Genomic DNA, 18,137 nt, shown 5'->3' with positions numbered 1-18,137 from the left:
GATGAACCTTTATAAAACAGTGGTTAGGCCTCAGCGAGAGACTATGTTCAGTATTGGGCACCACACTTTACGAAGTACGTCACACATTGCAAATAGTTGCTGAAATAAATAGAGGGGAGGGGAGGAGAAATGTTTTCACACAGTGAGTTGTTCAGATCTGCAATGCATTGCCTCAAAGGGAGGTGGAAGCCGATTCAATGAGTAGTTCCTCTATTGCTGTGGGGATCCTGAACTCACCCTTTCCGTTCAGTCCATTGCTTGTGTTGGTCTGAGCTGCACTCAAAACGTTGTGAGACCGATGGCGGATCTGGCCAGAGGCAGGTTCCTTGCTGAAGTGTCTTTGCCGATCGCCCTCCTTGTGATGGGTGAGTGATCTCTGTGACTTTGTGTACCGCAGTCCTGAGGGTGACTGGAAAGGCCAGAGCGGGCACAAGCTCCTGTTGTTGGCCGGTGTCTCATCAGTTGGTTTCCTTGTCTTCCTTCCAGACCTGCCCCTCCTTGTCTCAGGGTGCATTGGTTTCAGTGAGGCCCTCATGGGATTGCTCCGGGTCCAGGGACACTATGGTTGAAGCGGGAGCTCCCCAGTGGCCGGGCCTCTTGCCAGAGCCATTCCAAATGGTGAGGGTTTGGAAAAGAGTCATGAGACCCATCACACTGACAGGAACCAGGGGGAGGGGAGGTGAGCAGCAGCCAGGAACGAGTTCATGCCTGAGGCCAGGACAGAGCACACTGTCAGATGTACATATATCACCAGAGACACCAGAGCTGAGAAAACTGTTTGAAACTGACAGACAGACAGTCGACCGACTGACAATCGCCTCCCGTCACCGTGTCACTAACTTCCCTTTGTTATTTCTGATACATCCTAAACTCTCACAGTTCCCTTTTCCACAGTTAATATTAGAGACAATGTGAGCCGATGCTCTTTGGGGGACAGTGGGTTCCCATAGGAGGAAACGCAGCGTTGTGTTTAAGAGTCTCCAAACCAGACTGAGAGTTCCACATATGTCCGCCACCTAAACATGGAAATATCCCTGTGACTGGAATAGAATGTGCGCTCTCTCTCTTTCTCTCCCCCCGGAGGAACTCACACTGTTCACCTAATTCCGGACAGTATTATGCACAGGCTGGGCAGAGCCAGCCAAAGCTAATGATAATAATAGTTATGGCGATCAGCCTTGTTTTCACTGTGCAGTATATTCTGTGAAGCGCTTTGAGACGACTCGAAGACATGATAAAGCGCTATTTCAAATACAAGGTATTACTGTATTTGACACTTACCACATGATCACGTTATCAGGTCGTCGAGATATCTCAAAGCACTTTGCGGAATTTACTGTATGTTTTGCGGCCGTTACTTCTTTTACGAACAAAATTCTCAACAAACCACAGGGTCAGAACACTTGATAGCAAATCCTGTGAAGCGCTTTGAGACGTCCTGCCGAGGCCGGCATTAGATCATTATTCTCTCCCTGATACACCTCAATGTGGAGCCTGTGGTTCAGTGGTGACAGCACTCGCCTCGCAAGCGGGAGAACTGGGTTCTATTGCGGGCAGAGCGAAATGTTGGGCACATTTACTTCCTCCACACACCTGTGTAGCCTCGCAGTTTGCAGGAAGCCGGGCATTAGTGATTGGTGGATCACTTTTCCTGGTATAATAATCTCTAAAAAAAATAATAATTTGTTCACTCGATCCACGACTGTTTGGGGGACACTGCTGTGCGCAATTGGCTGCTGCGTTTCACCCACAATTAGACAGTCAATTAACTTTACAGTATATTCTGTGAAGCGCTTTCAGATGTCTAGAAGTGAGAAGCGCTATCTCAAACGTAAAGATTAGTATTATTATTAATGTTCATTTTTAAACTCATTTTCTATTGCAGTTTACACAATGGGAATTGAAAATGTGGAGGCACAAGGTTAGTGTCTGTCGTCTGAGAATCTGTACAGGGGAGAAGGGAATAGAGGGTAAAGGAGAGGGGAGGAGGAGACTGGAGGGGGATATAGACACCAGCATGAACTGGGGCTCAGTAACCTCCTGCTGGGACTTTATCCCAACTTCCTGTCATCATTCAAACTGAAGTGCCCACCAGTGGGGAAATCACTCTGGAATAGAATTGAACATTAAAAGGACACATTTGGGGGAATGTCAAACAACTTCACAAAGTCTATAGTAAACAACAACAACTTGCAGGGATTGAGCCTGACGTGACCTCAGTGTCACGGTATCCAGCAACAGGATAAAGTGTAAGAAATAGCACAGCTTCTGGAGCAAAGGCACCAGAGATGGACGAGAGGTAAAAGTCGCACCTATGTTGCTGTCCATCTTATTACATAGGCTGTACAACACAGAAAGAAGCCATTCAGCCCAACAAGTGCGTGCCAGGGTTTATACTTCACACAGGCCCCCACTCCTCCCAATCCTCCCCCTCACACCTCTGTTCCCTTCTCTGTCACGTATACATTCACTGTCCAGTGAGCGAAGGAAAACACGGCTTCCTGTTGGTATCCTACTTTACGAAGGATGTCACACATTTAAAATAGTTGCTGAAAACCAGACTGTGAGAAACTCTCTTCTCATAGTCTTCATAGCCCACCTCTGGGCGGAGCAGGAACAGGGAGACCTGGGAGTCCACATAAGCAAATCTTTGAAGGTGGCAGGACAGCTTGATAAAGCTGTTTATGTACCTGTCCTGTGCACTGAACACAAGGCTGATTGCCCTGTATTCAAAACAGGTATAAGGTACACTCAGCTTTATAAATAGGGGCATAGAATACAACATTAAGGAGATTATGATGAACCTTTATAAAACTGTGGTTCGACCTCAACTAGAGACTGTGTTCAGTCTTGGGCACCAAACTTTACGAAGGATGTCACACATTTAAAATAGTTGCTGAAATAAATAGAGGGGAGGGGAGGAGAAATGTTTTCACACAGTGAGTTGTTCAGATCTGCAATTCATTGCCTCAAAGGGAGGTGGAAGCCGATTAAATCGGCAGTTCCTCTATTGCTGTGCGGATCCTGAACTCACCCTTTCCATTCAGTCCGTTGCTTGTGTTGGTCTGAGCTGCACTCAAAACGTTGTGAGACCGATGGCGGATCTGGCCAGAGGCAGGTTCCTTGCTGAAGTGTCTTTGCCGATCGCCCTCCTTGTGATGGGTGAGTGATCACTGTGACTTTATGTACCACAGTCCTGAGGGTGACTGGAAAGGCCAGAGCGGGCACAAGCTCCTGTTGTTGGCCGGTGTCTCATCAGTTGGTTTCCTTGTCTTCCTTCCAGACCTGCCCCTCCTTGTCTCAGGGTGCATTGGTTTCAGTGAGGCTCTCATGGGATCGCTCCGGGTCCGGGGACACTGCGGTTGAAGCGGGAGCTCTCCAGTGGCCGAGCCTCTTGTCAGAGCCATTCCAAATGGTGAGGGTTTGGAAAAGAGTCATGAGTCCCCTCACACTGACAGGAAACAGGGGGAGGGGAGGTGAGCAGCAGCGAGGAACGAGTTCATGCCTGAGGCCAGGACAGAGCACACTGTCAGGTGTACATATATCACCAGAGACACCAGAGCTGAGAAAACTGTTTGAAACTGACAGACAGACAGTCGACCGACTGACAATCGCCTCCCGTCACCGTGTCACTAACTTCCCTTTGTTATTTCTGATACATCCTAAACTCTCACAGTTCCCTTTTCCACAGTTAATATTAGAGACAATGTGAGCCGATGCTCTTTGGGGGACAGTGGGTTCCCATAGGAGGAAACGCAGCGTTGTGTTTAAGAGTCTCCAAACCAGACTGAGAGTTCCACATATGTCCGCCACCTAAACATGGAAATATCCCTGTGACTGGAATAGAATGTGCTCTCTCTCTCTCTTTCTCTCCCCCCGGAGGAACTCACACTGTTCACCTAATTCCGGACAGTATTATGCACAGGCTGGGCAGAGCCAGCCAAAGCTAATGATAATAATAGTTATGGCGATCAGCCTTGTTTTCACTGTGCAGTATATTCTGTGAAGCGCTTTGAGACGACTCGAAGACATGATAAAGCGCTATTTCAAATACAAGGTATTACTGTATTTGACACTTACCACATGATCACGTTATCAGGTCGTCGAGATATCTCAAAGCACTTTGCGGAATTTACTGTATGGTTTGCGGCCGTTACTTGTTATACGAACAAAATTCTCAACAAAACACACGGTCAGAACACTTGATAGCAAATCCTGTGAAGCGCTTTGAGACGTCCTGCCGAGGCCGGCATTAGATCATTATTCTCTCCCTGATACACCTCAATGTGGAGCCTGTGGTTCAGTGGTGACAGCACTCGCCTCGCAAGCGGGAGAACTGGGTTCTATTGCGGGCAGAGCGAAATGTTGGGCACATTTGCTTCCTCCACACGCCTGTGTAGCCTCGCAGTTTGCAGGAACCCGGGCATTAGTGATTGGTGGATCACTTTTCCTGGTATAATAATCTCTAAAAAAAATAATAATTTGTTCACTCGATCCACGACTGTTTGGGGGACACTGCTGTGCGCAATTGGCTGCTGCGTTTCACCCACAATTAGACAGTCAATTAACTTTACAGTATATTCTGTGAAGCACTTTGAGATGTCTAGAAGTGAGAAGCGCTATCTCAAATGTAAAGATTACATTTAATGTTATTAAATGTTCATTTTTAAACTCATTTTTTATTGCAGTTTACACAATGGGAATTGAAAATGTGGAGGCACAAGGTTAGTGTCTGTCGTCTGAGAATCTGTACAAGGGAGAAGGGAATAGAGGGTAAAGGAGAGGGGAGGAGGAGACTTGAGGGGGATATAGACACCAGCATGAACTGGGGCGCAGTAACCTCCTGCTGGGACTTTATCCCAACTTCCTGTCATCATTCAAACTGAAGTGCCCACCAGTGGGGAAATCACTCTGGAATAGAATTGAACATTAAAAGGACACATTTGGGAGAATGTCAAACAACTTCGCAAAGTCTATAGTAAGCGACAACAACTTGCATTTATATAGCGCTCTTCACCGCGGGAAACGTCTCAGAACAACAACAAGTAATTGGATTTACAAATAGCGCCTTTCACGCCGGGAGGACGTCCCAAGGCACTGGACAATGAGGGGTTGGCACCTGAGCTGCAGGTTGGGATCAGGGAGAGGTGGGGATTTTCAGTCCGTAGTATTCCAGGGCATTCACTGCTGATGGCAGCACAGCCGAGCCGGGCTCATTGGCACGATCAGGAAAGGCAGACCAGTCACTGGGGGCATGGAGTCATCCCACTCAGCTCCTGTTAACCCTGCAAGTCAATATCCTAACGGGTCGGGTGGTCCGAGCTGGACAAACAGTGGGAAAGCTTGCCAGGCAGCACTACCAATGGCAAGCTGTGTGGTTTTAATAATAATAATAATAATAATCCTTGCATTTGATATAGCGCTTTTCACGTCGGGAGGACGTCCCAAAGCGCTTCACAGAACACACTGTAAAGTGAATTGACTGTATATTTGTGGGCGAATGCGGCAGCCAATTGCGCACAGCAATGTCCCACAAACAGTCGTGGATTGAAAATGACCAATTTATTATTGTTTTGGGTTTTGGAGGGATTATTATTAGGCTCTGTGTGGCGTAAGGAAACTTGCCCAAGGTTTCGCCCTCTGCCTGGAATTGAACTCAGGTCTCTAGCTTGCAAAGCGAGTGCTCAACCACTGAGCTACAGGACTCCACTAGCTGGTTAGATCCAGCAGTTACCCCAACGAACACTCTGACCAGAAAAACACCCTCAGAGAATGACTGGTGCTATCAGGCACTGCGCTGAATGATTGTCTTTTTTATTCTGTTCTTTTTAGAACGACTGCCAAAGCCGACCCTGACCGTGGATCCCCCGTCAGGTGCTGTAACACTGGGCGACAATGTGACACTCACCTGTGCAGCTCCACAACACACTCCTGGGATGAGATTCTTTTTATACAAAGATGGTGCTGATCCATTACAGGAAACAACATTAGGAAATGTACCTGAGGTTGTTTTCCAGATCACAGGAGTCAACTTCCAGAATAGCGGTGATTACTACTGTCTGTATGACATTGGGAGTTCACCAGGTGGGAGCGCGAGAGCATCAAAAGGCAGTGACAATGTGAAGATAACAGTTGAAGGTCCGTGAGTTTCCTGTTTCTCTCCATTGTTTGTGTCTCTGACCCCCTCCCCCACCCCCCAGTCACTGGGCACTGAGAATCACCCCCCGCGCTCACCCTGGACAGGGGGAAAGTGTGAGTCTGAGCATCAAACAGTGGCTTGTGAAGCTGTTATATCAGTTTGGGTGTAAACGTTTGAGAGAACGACTGATGCCGTCACAGACACTGAGCTGAATGATTGGCTTTTTATTCTGTTCTTTTTAGAACGAGCACCAAAGCCGACCCTGACCGTGGATCCCCCGTCAGGTCCTGTAACCCTGGGAGGCAATGTGACATTCACCTGCACCGCTCCACAACACACACCTGGGATGAGATTTAAGTTATACAAAGACGATGCAGTTTCCTCACAGATCACCGGTCCAGTACATGTACCTGAGGCTGTTTTCCAGATCACAGGAATCACCTCCCAGAATGATGGGCGTTACCACTGTGTGTATGACATTCCCAGTTCAGTGTCTGACAGACAGAGAGTGTCACAAACCAGTGACCCTGTGAAGCTAACGGTTCGAGGTCAGTGAGATTCCTGTCCCTCTCCGTTATTTGTGTCTCTCCTCTTCACCACCGCCCCCCACCCACCACCGGACATTCTGACTGACTGTCTGTCAATAAGACGTGTGACAGGGTTTGCCCTGACCCTGGATCGGGGAGTCAGGCCTATTGCATGTTCCTTGCCCACCCTCAGCTGCCGTTCGTGGCCGCCCAGTTCCAGGTGTTAATGCAGTCTGTGTAAACCCCTCACACAAACCGGGTCAAGCCCCTCCCTGAGAGGGATTTACGAACTGCAATTAATAATAAAAATCAACTAAATTGGAAGTTTTATTTTGTTAATATCTGTTCATTCCCCTCCAGCTCCGCGGCCGGTCCTGTCCGTGTCTCCAGCCTCTGTGGTGAAGGGAGGCTCTGTCACGTTGACATGTACAGCTCCCAGCTCGGTCTCACCCTCACAGTTTACACTGTACCGCGAGGATCAGCCGGTCAGACAATCACCACACACGGGGCTTGTTAAAGTCTTCGAGATCAAAGCAATAAACGCCTCAGATGAAGGACGTTACCGCTGCAGATATCAAACTGCTCAGTCTGTGAAGTCGCTGCCCAGTCCCCGTGTGCCGCTCACTGTGAGAGGTGAGGGAGCTGATGCTGACTGCGGTTGCAATGTGGAGCTATCCTGAGCCCATGAGTAAATAACAGTCATGCCATTTTCTGGTATGCGCTGTGAATCTGTTTGAGGGGTGTTGATGATGTGATAAGGCACTATTTAAATCAAGGATTATAATAAATAATAACTTTAGCAGCAACAACCGGAATATAGCACCTTCCACGTGGGGTATGTCTCAGAGCGCTCAACAGTGGTGGAGCCCGACTCGGAGCCGGGTGTTGGGCAGTGGGTAGGTGACCGTCAGCACGGTCAAAAAGGAAGCTTTTTAGGCGGGACTTGAAAAAAGGGGAGTGAGTGGGCAAGGCGGTGGGATTGGGTGAGAGAGTTCCAGATTTTCAGGGCGTTAGTGGCTGCATGCGTGACCTATAAATAGGGGCATAGACCTGCAATGGTGGAGGGGTGGGTGCGAGGGACAAGCAGGAAGCCAGCGCCAGTTGAGCGATGGCGCTGGGTGGTGGACTGGGGAGTGAGGGTTGGAGAGGTTGGGAGTTGCCAGGGAATGAAGGGATTTGGAAACAAGGATCTTGAAGTTGCTCCGTTCAGTGATGGAGAGCCAGTGGAGCCCGGGCCAGAACTGGTGAGATGGGAGTACGGGTCCGGTAAGTATGCAGGCGGCAGAGTTCTGAATGAGCTCGATTTTTTGAACAGTGGAGCTGGGGAGGAGTGAGGAGTGTGTTGGAGTAACCCAGGCGGGAGGTGACAAAAGCACGCACGAAGGTTTCGGCTGCATTTGGGGTAAGGTACGGTTAGAGGCGGATAATGTGACAGGGGTAGAGGAAGGTGGTCCTGGTCAGGGACTAGATATGGGGGAGGAAGGACAGCTGGGGATCGAACCGGATGCCTAGACTGTGCACTGGTTCGGTGAGTCTGAGGGAGATCCCAGCGAGGTCGGATCTGGAGGAATGAAGACATTGACGGAAGTCAAGGAATTGTCCACATTCAGATGCAGGAAGTTTACACTCATCCAGGCCCTAATATCTGCCAGACAAGCTGATAGAACATCAGCGGACCTGGAGTCGCAGCTGGAGGAGGCAAAGTAGTTTTGTGTGTCATCCACATACATGTGTCTGTGGATGATATCGCCAAGATTCGCAGTCTAGTTATTCAATATAGATCATTGTCCTTATCTTTAAAGCCCTCCACAGCATCGCTCCTCTCTACGTATGTGACTTCCTAAGCCCCTAACAACTTGTCCACTCCCTCCACTCGCAGGCTCCGGCTTGCCTCACATCCCCTGCCTTGCCCGCCCCACCATTCAGCATCTCTGCCCCCACCCTCTGGAACTCCATCCCACACTCCCTCCTCCTCGTCCCCTCCCTTGCCTGCTTCAAGACCCATCTCAAGACCCTCCTCTTCGACCGTGCCTTCGGTCACCCTCTTACCCCTACCCTCTCCGGCTTCCACCCCTCCTGATCCCAACCACCAGCTCGGGTGCGGATCCCTGACTGTCCAGCACCTTAGGACGTCCTCATGTCATGAAAGGCACTATACAAATGTAATTTGTTATTTTGTTTTTGCTATTATATGCTGTGAAGGGCTTTGAGATATCTCAATCACATGATAAGGCACTATATAAATGCAAGGATTATTAATGAATAATTGTAGCAGTCTAATTATTACATTTTACCTGAAAAATATTGTGCGGTAAAAATTGTGTAATTGAACAGCAACAGGAAGGTTACAGCAGTTGGCTTTGAATATTACCACGGGATCTTATTATTATCATCTTTAACATCCACCTGAACAGGCAAGGACAGGACCTTGGTTTAGTGAAACGGTGAACTGGGGAAGGGGCTTTTGATGCAGAAACCGTGTTGACAACAGGATTCAGGGAGGAGGAGGACCCAGATGGGGAGAGACTAAAAATTTGTGACATTTGGGGAGCCTTCAAGACAGAAGAGAATGGAATCTCAGGGACAAACAAGATAACTGTAAGGGAATACTAGTTATGATTGAGTAATGCCAATTCATTGTTTTCTGCCTTATCTTTGAATAGAACCACCCGATGTGTTGCTGATAGCCGGTGTGACCTGTGCCGGAGCCCTGATGCTGCTGGTCTTTATTGGGCTGGTGGTATTGTGTGTTATGAAGAAAGGTAGGTCATGGAATGGTTGGACTGAGTGAGCAGCAGCAACAACAGCTTGCATTTACACAGCCACCCGTTACGCAGCATAATGACTGAGAGCGCTGCATGGGGCGGTGACGGGTGGCGAGCGAAGGTGGGTGGTGGGGGGGGACGGGTATTGACACAGGCACGGGCTGACAGGGACGCATTATATGCTCGCTTGATGGTGTAAATGTAAACAGTGAAGTGATATCAGCAGTGTGAGTGCTGGAACTACAAGGAATTAGTGAAAGGAAGTCAATATTTGTCTTGCAAAATAGTGTAATATAACAGGTGTTACTGGAACATCATACTTTCTCACATTTACCTCACGTGAACATCATAAGATCAGTTCGGATGAAGAAGCCCCTTTGGCCCATCTGATCCCATCCTTGTAGAACACCCGCCCGACTGCCCACCACAGCTTCCAACGGCTTTTTCAATAAGTCTGTGTCCAGCCTCAACCATCCTTACTGGTAACTCTGTTCCAATGGTTAATCCCCTTCTGGGTAAAGAAGAACTTACTTGCGTCTACCCTTTGCAAATCTAAACCCGAATCCTCTTGTTGTGCTGTCTCGGTGTATCTTAAAGGATTCTTCTAATTGATCAAGGGTCGCTACTAAAGTTGGATTCAACAGGTCTTGCTTTGGTTGCCCATTGGCGAAAGCATGGATTATTGTCCGGTTTCAATCCATGTGCAACAGCCACAAAATTACATTTATATAGTGTCTTTCATGCTGGAAGGATGTCCCAAGGGCTGTACAGTTAAGAGCTTCCATCCAAGCTTGGTGTTGGAATCAAGAGGGGTGGTGGCGGGGGAAAGGGTGACCAGAAGCACGATCAAAGGAGTCAAGGGTGACAGTGAGGCAGAGTTCCAGAGGTTGGGGGCAGAAAAGCTGAAGGCCCAACCGCCAATGGTGGGACGGGGCAGGAGACTCAATGAAGCAGGCCAGTCCCTCTGAGTGGAGGAAGCGCGCCGGTTGGTATGTGTTCATAGGTCACTGAGGTCAGGAGGAGCAAGATTGTGTTTAAATTAATTTTAATGTGCAAAGAGTCAGGAAAATTTCAAACTGTTTTTTCTTCCTTCACAGCCAAGGCAAAGGGAAATCAAGACATCAGGTAAGAAAGCGACTATTAAATGATCTGGACATAGCTGGTGTCACAAAGTGGACATTTCTAATTGAAACCAATAAGCAACAGAATAATTGTATTTGTATTCCTCCCCTATTCTCTCTGATGCTGCAGCACTGCACTCATAGCCCCCACTGTGCACTATTTACGGCTTTGAACCCACCCCCACCTGATTCAGAGGTGTGAATGCTGGCGACTGAGCTAGGGTGCAATTAGCTAAGCAAATGTGTTACAATAAAGCCTGCATTTCTCCAAAATGTTGTAACATCCAGAAGGCTATAAATAATGTGTGAATTCTTTATATGTTAAAACTGCCCTCAAGGCCAATGCCAGACCAAATTAACCGTTCATTTTAAGCTGAACATTAATACGGCTCATTTTCTTGCAGGTCCAAATCAGAAGGAAATCAAAATGTGCAGCTTTGTAAGTAAAATGAAGTATTTGATAATTGACAGCTGTCATTCATAGCCTTGAAAACTGTCAGCTACAGGGCAGATACATGGGAATTGAAAGGATTGCTGTTGAGGGAGCCGATACAGAGACAATGGGCCGAATGGCCTTCCTCTGTGCTCTAAATTTCTTGATATTAAATTTCATAGAATATCAACAATAATAATCCTTGTGTTTGATACAGCAGTTTACCAGGTTGCGATATTTCAAAGTGCTTCACAGGATTTTACTGTAAAGTGTAATGTCTTTGTGTTTGTGGGTAAACATGGCAGCCAATTTACACACATCGATATCCCCGCAAACAGCCATGAAGTGAATAATCCGGGAAACTGCCTTCTCTTTCCCAACAATGCTGCAGTGATCTCCAACATCAACATCAATCTGAACAGGCAGATGGGATCTCAGTTTAACGTCTCATCCTAAGAAACAGCACCTCCAAAAATGCAGCACTCCTCCCCAACACTGCACTGGAGCATCAGGCTAGATTATGAATTAAAATCTAGCCGTGCACTCCAGTGTAGTAGTGCTGGCAGGGGGCTTGTTATTTTTCGTGCCCAATGACTTCATTAAATAATCACATGTTGATCCCAGACGCAATTATCTCAATCAACTTGTACGTTTTGATGAAGTGGATGAAGGCGGTGCAGTTGTTGTAGTTTATATAGATTTTCAAAGGCATTTGATAAAGAGACTTGTCTTATGTGGCACTTTATCAAAATAGAAACCCACAGTATAAAAGTGACAGTAGCAGCATGGATACAGAACTCGCTGGGGGACAGAAAGCAGAGAGTGGTGGTGAACGTTTGTTTTTCTGACTGGAGGGAAGTGGGCAGTGGTCCCCCAGGGGTCAGTATTGGGGCCAATGCTGTTTTTGATCTATATAAATGACCTGGACTTGGGTAGAGAGAGGACAATTTCCAAGTTTGCAGATGATACTAAGTTAGGAAAAGTAGTAAACAGTGAGGAGGACAGTAACAGACTGCAAATGGACATAGACAGCCTGGTAACATGGGCAGACAGGTGCAGATGAATTTTAATGTGGAGAAATGCAAGTGCTGCATTTTTGGAGGAAGAATGAGGAGAGGTAATATAAGCTGATGGTACAATCTTAAAGGGGCGAAGGAACAGAGAGACCTGGGGTTCATATCAATAAACTTTTGAAGGTGGCAGGACAGGTAGATAAAGCTGTTAAAAAAGTATATGGGATACTGGGCTTTATAAATAGGGACGTGGAATACAAAAGTCAGGAAGTTATGATGAATCTTTATAAAAACACTGGTTAGGCCTCAACTGGAGACTCAGTTCTAGGCACCACACTTTAGGAAGGATGTCAGGGCATTGGAGAGAGTTCAAAGGAGATGTACCAGGAAGGTATCAGGAATGAGGGACTTCAGTTATCAGGAGAGGCGCGAGAAGTTAGGAATATTTTTCTTGGAGCAGAGGTTAAGAGGAGACGTAATAGAGATTTTCAAAATTATGAGGTGATTCGATAGAGTGAACAAGGAGAAACTATTTCCGCTGGCGGTTGGGTCAGTAACCCGAGGACACTGAGTTAAAATATTTGTTGAAAGAAACAGAGGGGAGGTGAGGAGAAATTTTTTCACATAGCGAGTTGTTCGGATCTGGAATGCATTGTCTGAAAGGCTGGTGGAAGTCGATTCGATAACTTTTAAGAGAGAAGTAGATAATTATTTGAGGAGGACAAGTTTGCAGGGCTATGGGGGGAGTGGGATTGATTTGGTAGCTCTTTTCAAAGAGCCAGCACAGACATGATGGGCCGAATGGCCTCCTTCTGTGCTATATCATTCTATGAATTACAATGTTTAACACGGTTATTACAATGCATGTAATTTCCATAGTGGAAAAAGACACTTTGTCAAATTTCTTTTTTCTCTTGCAGATGCCATCATAGAGCAGAAATCGCTCCCCAAGGTATGTATCGCCCTCTAACGCAACACAAATATACATTACAAAGCACTTTCCATATTGGAAGACCGTCTCAAAGCACAGAACAGTCCTGCCTGGATACCCGAGCTGGGGGTGGGATCCGAGGAGGAGTGAGGGAGTGGAGTGGAAAGATGACTGAAAACTTAGCTTTTAATATGGGAATTAATGGTAGGTAGAGAGGCAAAGGACAGGAAATGAGGGAAGGAGTTCTAGAGGCTGAAGGCATAGTTCCAAATAGTAGCACAGAGGAGTCGGGGAATACACAGGTGAGAGGAAGGTGCAAGGGCATCCTGATACACAACAATTTGACACTGAGACAGTCTATACATTGGCTTTCTATACAACGACAATCTGAATTCTTGTTATTACACGACACATAATCAGTTCAGGATGAAGCAGCCCCTTCGGCCCATCTGATTGCATTCCTCCAGAACACCTACCCACCTGACCTTCCCCCGTCACAGTGTCCAGCTGTGCTTTTAAACTAGTCCCAGCCTCAACCACGCTTCCTGGCAACCCCATTCCAGCCGTTAATCTCTCCCTGGGTAAAGAACAACCTCCTGATGCCCATCCTTTGCAACTTCTAAACCCGCGGCCTCTTGTTCTACTGTTTTGATACAAAATACGCAGTCACTTTTCACTTTACAGTAAAATCCTGCAGAGTGCTTTGAAATGTCTTGATGACGTGATAAGACGCTGTGTCAATTATTATTATCTAGTGACTATCCTCCTGGGTGGTGAGGTAAGAGGTGTCTCCTTGGAGCTGGACTAACTCCAAGGTGACATGCCTGGTAATGGAATGTCAGAATCGAGCCAACCCTCTGTGGTGATCTTTAATCCGGATCCTGAGCCAGGGCACTGCTAATGACAGCACAGCCCAGCCAGGCTCATTGGCAGGATGTGGAAGGACAGACCAGTTTCTGAGGACAGGGAGTCATCCCACTCAGCTCCTGTTAACCCTGCAAGCCAAAGTCCTCATGGATAGGATGGTCATAACTGGACAAGCAGTGAGAAAGCTTGCTGGAAAGCAATATCAATGGGGAGCTATGTGGTTTAAGCTGGTTAGAGTCCAGCAGTTACCCCAACGTACACTATGGGGGCCCTATTCCTTAGCTCTTGCCAGCCTGCGCCCAATACTTTCCAGAATTAGATAAGCAGAATATGTCCCTCCAGGGAGAGGGTGCACATTCCATTCCAACAAGCTATCTCTGGGATTTCCATGAGTAGAAGGGATGCATGGAAATCTCAGCTTGGTTTGGATACTGTTAAGTTGGTGTCAGACCCCCGGCTGAGAAAAAATTATTAATATTGCTCTCTTTTATCCTTTTTTTTAATAAAAACACATTTTTAGGAATCCTGTCCCAGACAGCAGGATGAGTCTCCTAATGTAACGTACGCCGTCCTGGACTCGCGTTCTCTACAGCCTAAATCGGGCGCTGCAGCAGCTAAGCAAGATGACACTGTGTATGCCTCAGTGAAACTGGAACCGTAGCACAGCACAAACCAAGTGGCTGTATCTCTGTAGGTGCGCATGCACACACACACACACACACACACAATATATATATATATATATAGTTGTTACGTTCCAGAATGCATCACCTGAAAGCCTGATGAAAACAGATTCAATAGTTGGTAGCTATTTAGAAGAGCCGGCACGGGCACATAGAAACGTTTAAAACAGGAGTAGGCCATTCAGCCCCTCGAGCCTGTTCTGCCACTCTACAAGATCATGGCTGATATGTACGTCAACTCCAATTACCTGCACTTGATACTCACCTTAACAAGTATCTATCCACAGTCTTGAAAATTTGAATGTATCCAGCATCCACATTCGTTTACGGAGATAGTTCCAGATTTCCACTACCCTTTGGGTGAGAAACTGTCTCCTGATTTCACTCCTATGGCCAAGCTCTAATTTTAAGATTATGTCTCCTTATTCTAGATTCCCCACCAGAGGCAATAGTTTCTCTGTATCAACTCTATTCAATTTCGTTATTATTTTAAAAACTTCAACTGGATCACCCCTCAAACCTTCCGACCATGTTTTATGCAACCTGTGCTTGTAATTTAGCCCTTTAATCCCTGGTATCATGTTGTTAGTCAATTGGCGGATCGCTTTCCGGGGGTAATAATACCTCCGAAATTTTGTTTTAAACAATGTGTTCATTCAATCCACGACTGTTTGTGGGACACTGCTGGGCACAATTGGCTGCCACGTTTTGCCCACAAAATACAGTCAATTCACTTTACAGTATGTTCTGTGAAGAGCTTTGAGAAGTCTCAAAGACGTGACAAGGTACAATATCAAAAATGCAAGGATTAGTATTCTGGTGAATCTGCACTGCACCCTCTCCAGAGCCAATATATCCTTCCTGAGGTGCGGGCGGTGCTCAAAACTGAACGCAGTACTCCAGATGGGGTCTGATCAAGGTTCTTTACAGTTGAAGCATCATTTGCTCTCCTTTATATTCCAGTCCCCTTGAGACAAAGGCCAACATCCTATTAGCCTTTTTGATAACTTTTTGAACCCATGAGCTTGTTTTTAGTGATTTGTGTACTTGGACACCCAAATCTCCCTGCTCCTTCACAGTTCTTAGTTTCTCACCATTTAGAAAATATTCTGTTTAGCTACTGAATTCCAACTGCCACAGTTTTGCCCACAATTAATCTGTCTATGTCGCTTTGTAAATTCCTGCTCCCATCTACACAATTTACTGTGCCTCCTAACTTTGTGCCATCTGCAAATTTTGATATAAAACTCTCTATTCAAGGCTGAAGTCCCAGTATAGAACCCTAGGGAACAACAACAACTTGCATATCTACAGCGCCCTTCGCACAGGGCAGTGTTCCAGAGAGCTTGACAGTGGCCGAGTCTGACCCCGAGGCAGGGGGAGAGGGAAGGGAGAGGTAACCGTAAGCACAATCAAAAAGGTCTTTAGGTGGGATTTGAAAGTGGGGAGGGAAGGTACAAGTCGGCGGGGGGAACGGGGATAGTTGAGGGAGAGAGTTCCAGAGCTTCTGGGTGCAGTGGCTGCAAACACCACTTGTCATGTCCCGTCAATCAAAGAACATTCCTTTTATCCCAACTCTCTGCTTCCTGCCTCCCAAACAATTTCCAAGCCACGTCGCAAGGTTACCTCCGATTCCATGCACTTTTGTTTTGGCTAATAACCTCTTGTGCAGAATCTTATCAAATGTCTTCTGAAAGCCCATGGATACGACATCCATGGACACTCTGCTATTCACCTTATTAGTGACCTCCTCGAAAAATTCAATTAGACTTGTCAGATATGACCTACCCTTCACGATTCCATGCTGACTCTCTTTGATTACCTCATACTTCACGAAATCACTCTGTCCCTGATGAGAGATTCCTGTAACAGGACTGTAGTTACCTGGTTTCTCCCTCCCTCCCTTCTTAAATAATGGAGTGACAATTTTCTACTCCAAGGGCACAGTTCCTGAATATAGAAAGCTTTGAAAAATTATAACTAATGCATTTGCAATTTCCTCATCTCTTTCTTTTAATACCCTAGGGTGGAATCCATCAGGTCCTGCAGATTTGTTTACCTTTAGTCCCATTATTTTCTCTATTAACATTTTTAAATTTATATTAAATCCATTTAATACTTCTTTTTGTCTTATCTTTAGGTTCCCTTAGAACTCTGGTATTTTGTCTTCTTCTTGTACTGTGAAAACGGAAGCAAAGTATTCATTAAGTAGAAACCCAGTTGTCAGTACATTGCTTTCCTAGGGGGTAATATTCCGTTCAAAAAAATTGATAATAATAATTTGGTCACTCACTCCGTGACTATTTGTGGGACACTGCTGTGCATAATTGGCTGCCTCATTTCACCCACACAATACACAGTCACTACACTTTACAGTATATTCTGTGAAGTGTTTGAGATGTCTTGAAGTCGTGATAAGGCGCTGTATCAAATGTAAGGATTATTATTATTATCATCTTTAATTTACTGTTATCTCTAGCTGAACCCTCCCCCCTTCACAAAGGGCTGAATGGCCTCCTTCTGTGCTTTAAAATTCTATGATTCCACATACCCTCCCATTCTCAGACTTAAGATCATTGTGTCAAAATGTAAGACTGCGGAATTTTGGAGCTGTGCACCAAGGCTTCAAGTTGTCATTTGCAGTCCCTGAGTGCGTTTTGCCCCTTGTACATTAATTTTGCTGTAACTGTCGGAGTTTATATATACAACGGCTTTTGAATCACTGAGTAATATTATGTTGTATTTCAGTGAACATCAAATTGTACACATCTTTTCTCTGCTGTTGCCTTCATTAGTATAAACAGGTAAACAAACTCTGGTTCTGAAATGTTTCAGTATTTCCACTATACTCAGCTACAATCCACATTATACAGCACCCTTCACATTGGGAGGACGTCTCAAATCACTTCACACAGCTAAACAGGAGCTTGAGCTGAGAGGGGATGGGAAAGGTGGATGAAAGCACAGTCAAAAAAGATAGGTCTTAACAACAACACAGAATTACATGTGTATAGCGGCTTTCATGTTGGGAGGATGTCCCAAGGCGCTAGACAGTGAGTGTTTCAGATCCGATCTGGGGGTCGGGATTGGGGAGGGTAGAGGGCAAGGGGGGAAGGAGGGTGATTGAAAGCACAGTCGAAGAGGAGGGTCTCAAGATGGGTCTTGAAGAAAGCAAGGGAGGGGGCGAGGCAATGGTGGGGCGGGCGAGGCGGGGGGTGTGAAGCAGGCCAGAGTGGGTCAGCGGAGGAAGTGGGCAGGATGATAGGGGGTTTAGACATCACAGAGGTAGGGGGGAGTGAGGGCTTTGAAGGTGAGGACCAGTATCTTGTACTGTATCCTCTGTGTGATGGGAAGCCAATGAAGTCGGGCAAGGATGGGGACGATAGGGTCACGGAGCCTGGTGCGGGAGAGGACACAGGCTGCAGAGTTCTGGAGGATCTGCAGCCTATGGAGAGAGGAATTGGGGAGGCTGAGAAGCAGGGAGTTTGCAGTCGAGTCTGGATGTAATGGATGCGTGTATGAGGGTTTCGGCGGCCTGCAGAGTGCAACAGTGACAGAGCTTAAGGTGGGGAGAGGGAAGCAGAGGGACATTCCAGAGATTGAGGACAGAATTGCTGAGGATTTGTCCAATATGGGATGTGAAGCAGGGCGGTGCTCA

At 46.5% G+C, this 18,137-nt stretch overlaps 1 protein-coding gene across 1 annotated transcript; it reads left to right on the top strand.

The window, feature by feature from the left end:
- Positions 1 to 255: 255 nt before the first annotated feature.
- LOC103177082 (immunoglobulin superfamily member 1-like) lies at positions 256 to 16,691 on the top strand. The gene is made up of 9 exons (XM_042340811.1): positions 256 to 365; positions 4,689 to 4,724; positions 5,833 to 6,138; positions 7,027 to 7,299; positions 9,330 to 9,428; positions 10,529 to 10,556; positions 10,957 to 10,991; positions 12,919 to 12,950; positions 16,620 to 16,691. The coding sequence occupies exons 1-9, from the start codon at positions 299 to 301 to the stop codon at positions 16,689 to 16,691; spliced, it is 948 nt and encodes a 315-aa protein (XP_042196745.1). The 5' UTR covers positions 256 to 298.
- Positions 16,692 to 18,137: the final 1,446 nt, after the last annotated feature.

This window comes from Callorhinchus milii, unplaced genomic scaffold (genome assembly GCF_018977255.1).
Source record: "Callorhinchus milii isolate IMCB2004 unplaced genomic scaffold, IMCB_Cmil_1.0 Scaffold15, whole genome shotgun sequence".
NCBI classification, from domain to species: Eukaryota; Metazoa; Chordata; class Chondrichthyes; order Chimaeriformes; family Callorhinchidae; genus Callorhinchus; species Callorhinchus milii.
The sequence above is the reverse complement of the archived record's forward strand: the minus strand, read 5'-3'. Positions and strand labels throughout refer to the sequence as shown.

Bases quoted from the DNA above. Each gene is read 5' to 3' on its own strand.
- LOC103177082 (XM_042340811.1), top strand. From the start codon at position 299: ATGGCGGATCTGGCCAGAGGCAGGTTCCTTGCTGAAGTGTCTTTGCCG. The intron at 366-4,688 runs GTGAGTGATCTC...TTTTTATTGCAG, and splicing joins GATCGCCCTCCTTGTGATGG to TTTACACAATGGGAATTGAA. The intron at 6,139-7,026 runs GTCCGTGAGTTT...ATTCCCCTCCAG, and splicing joins TGTGAAGATAACAGTTGAAG to CTCCGCGGCCGGTCCTGTCC.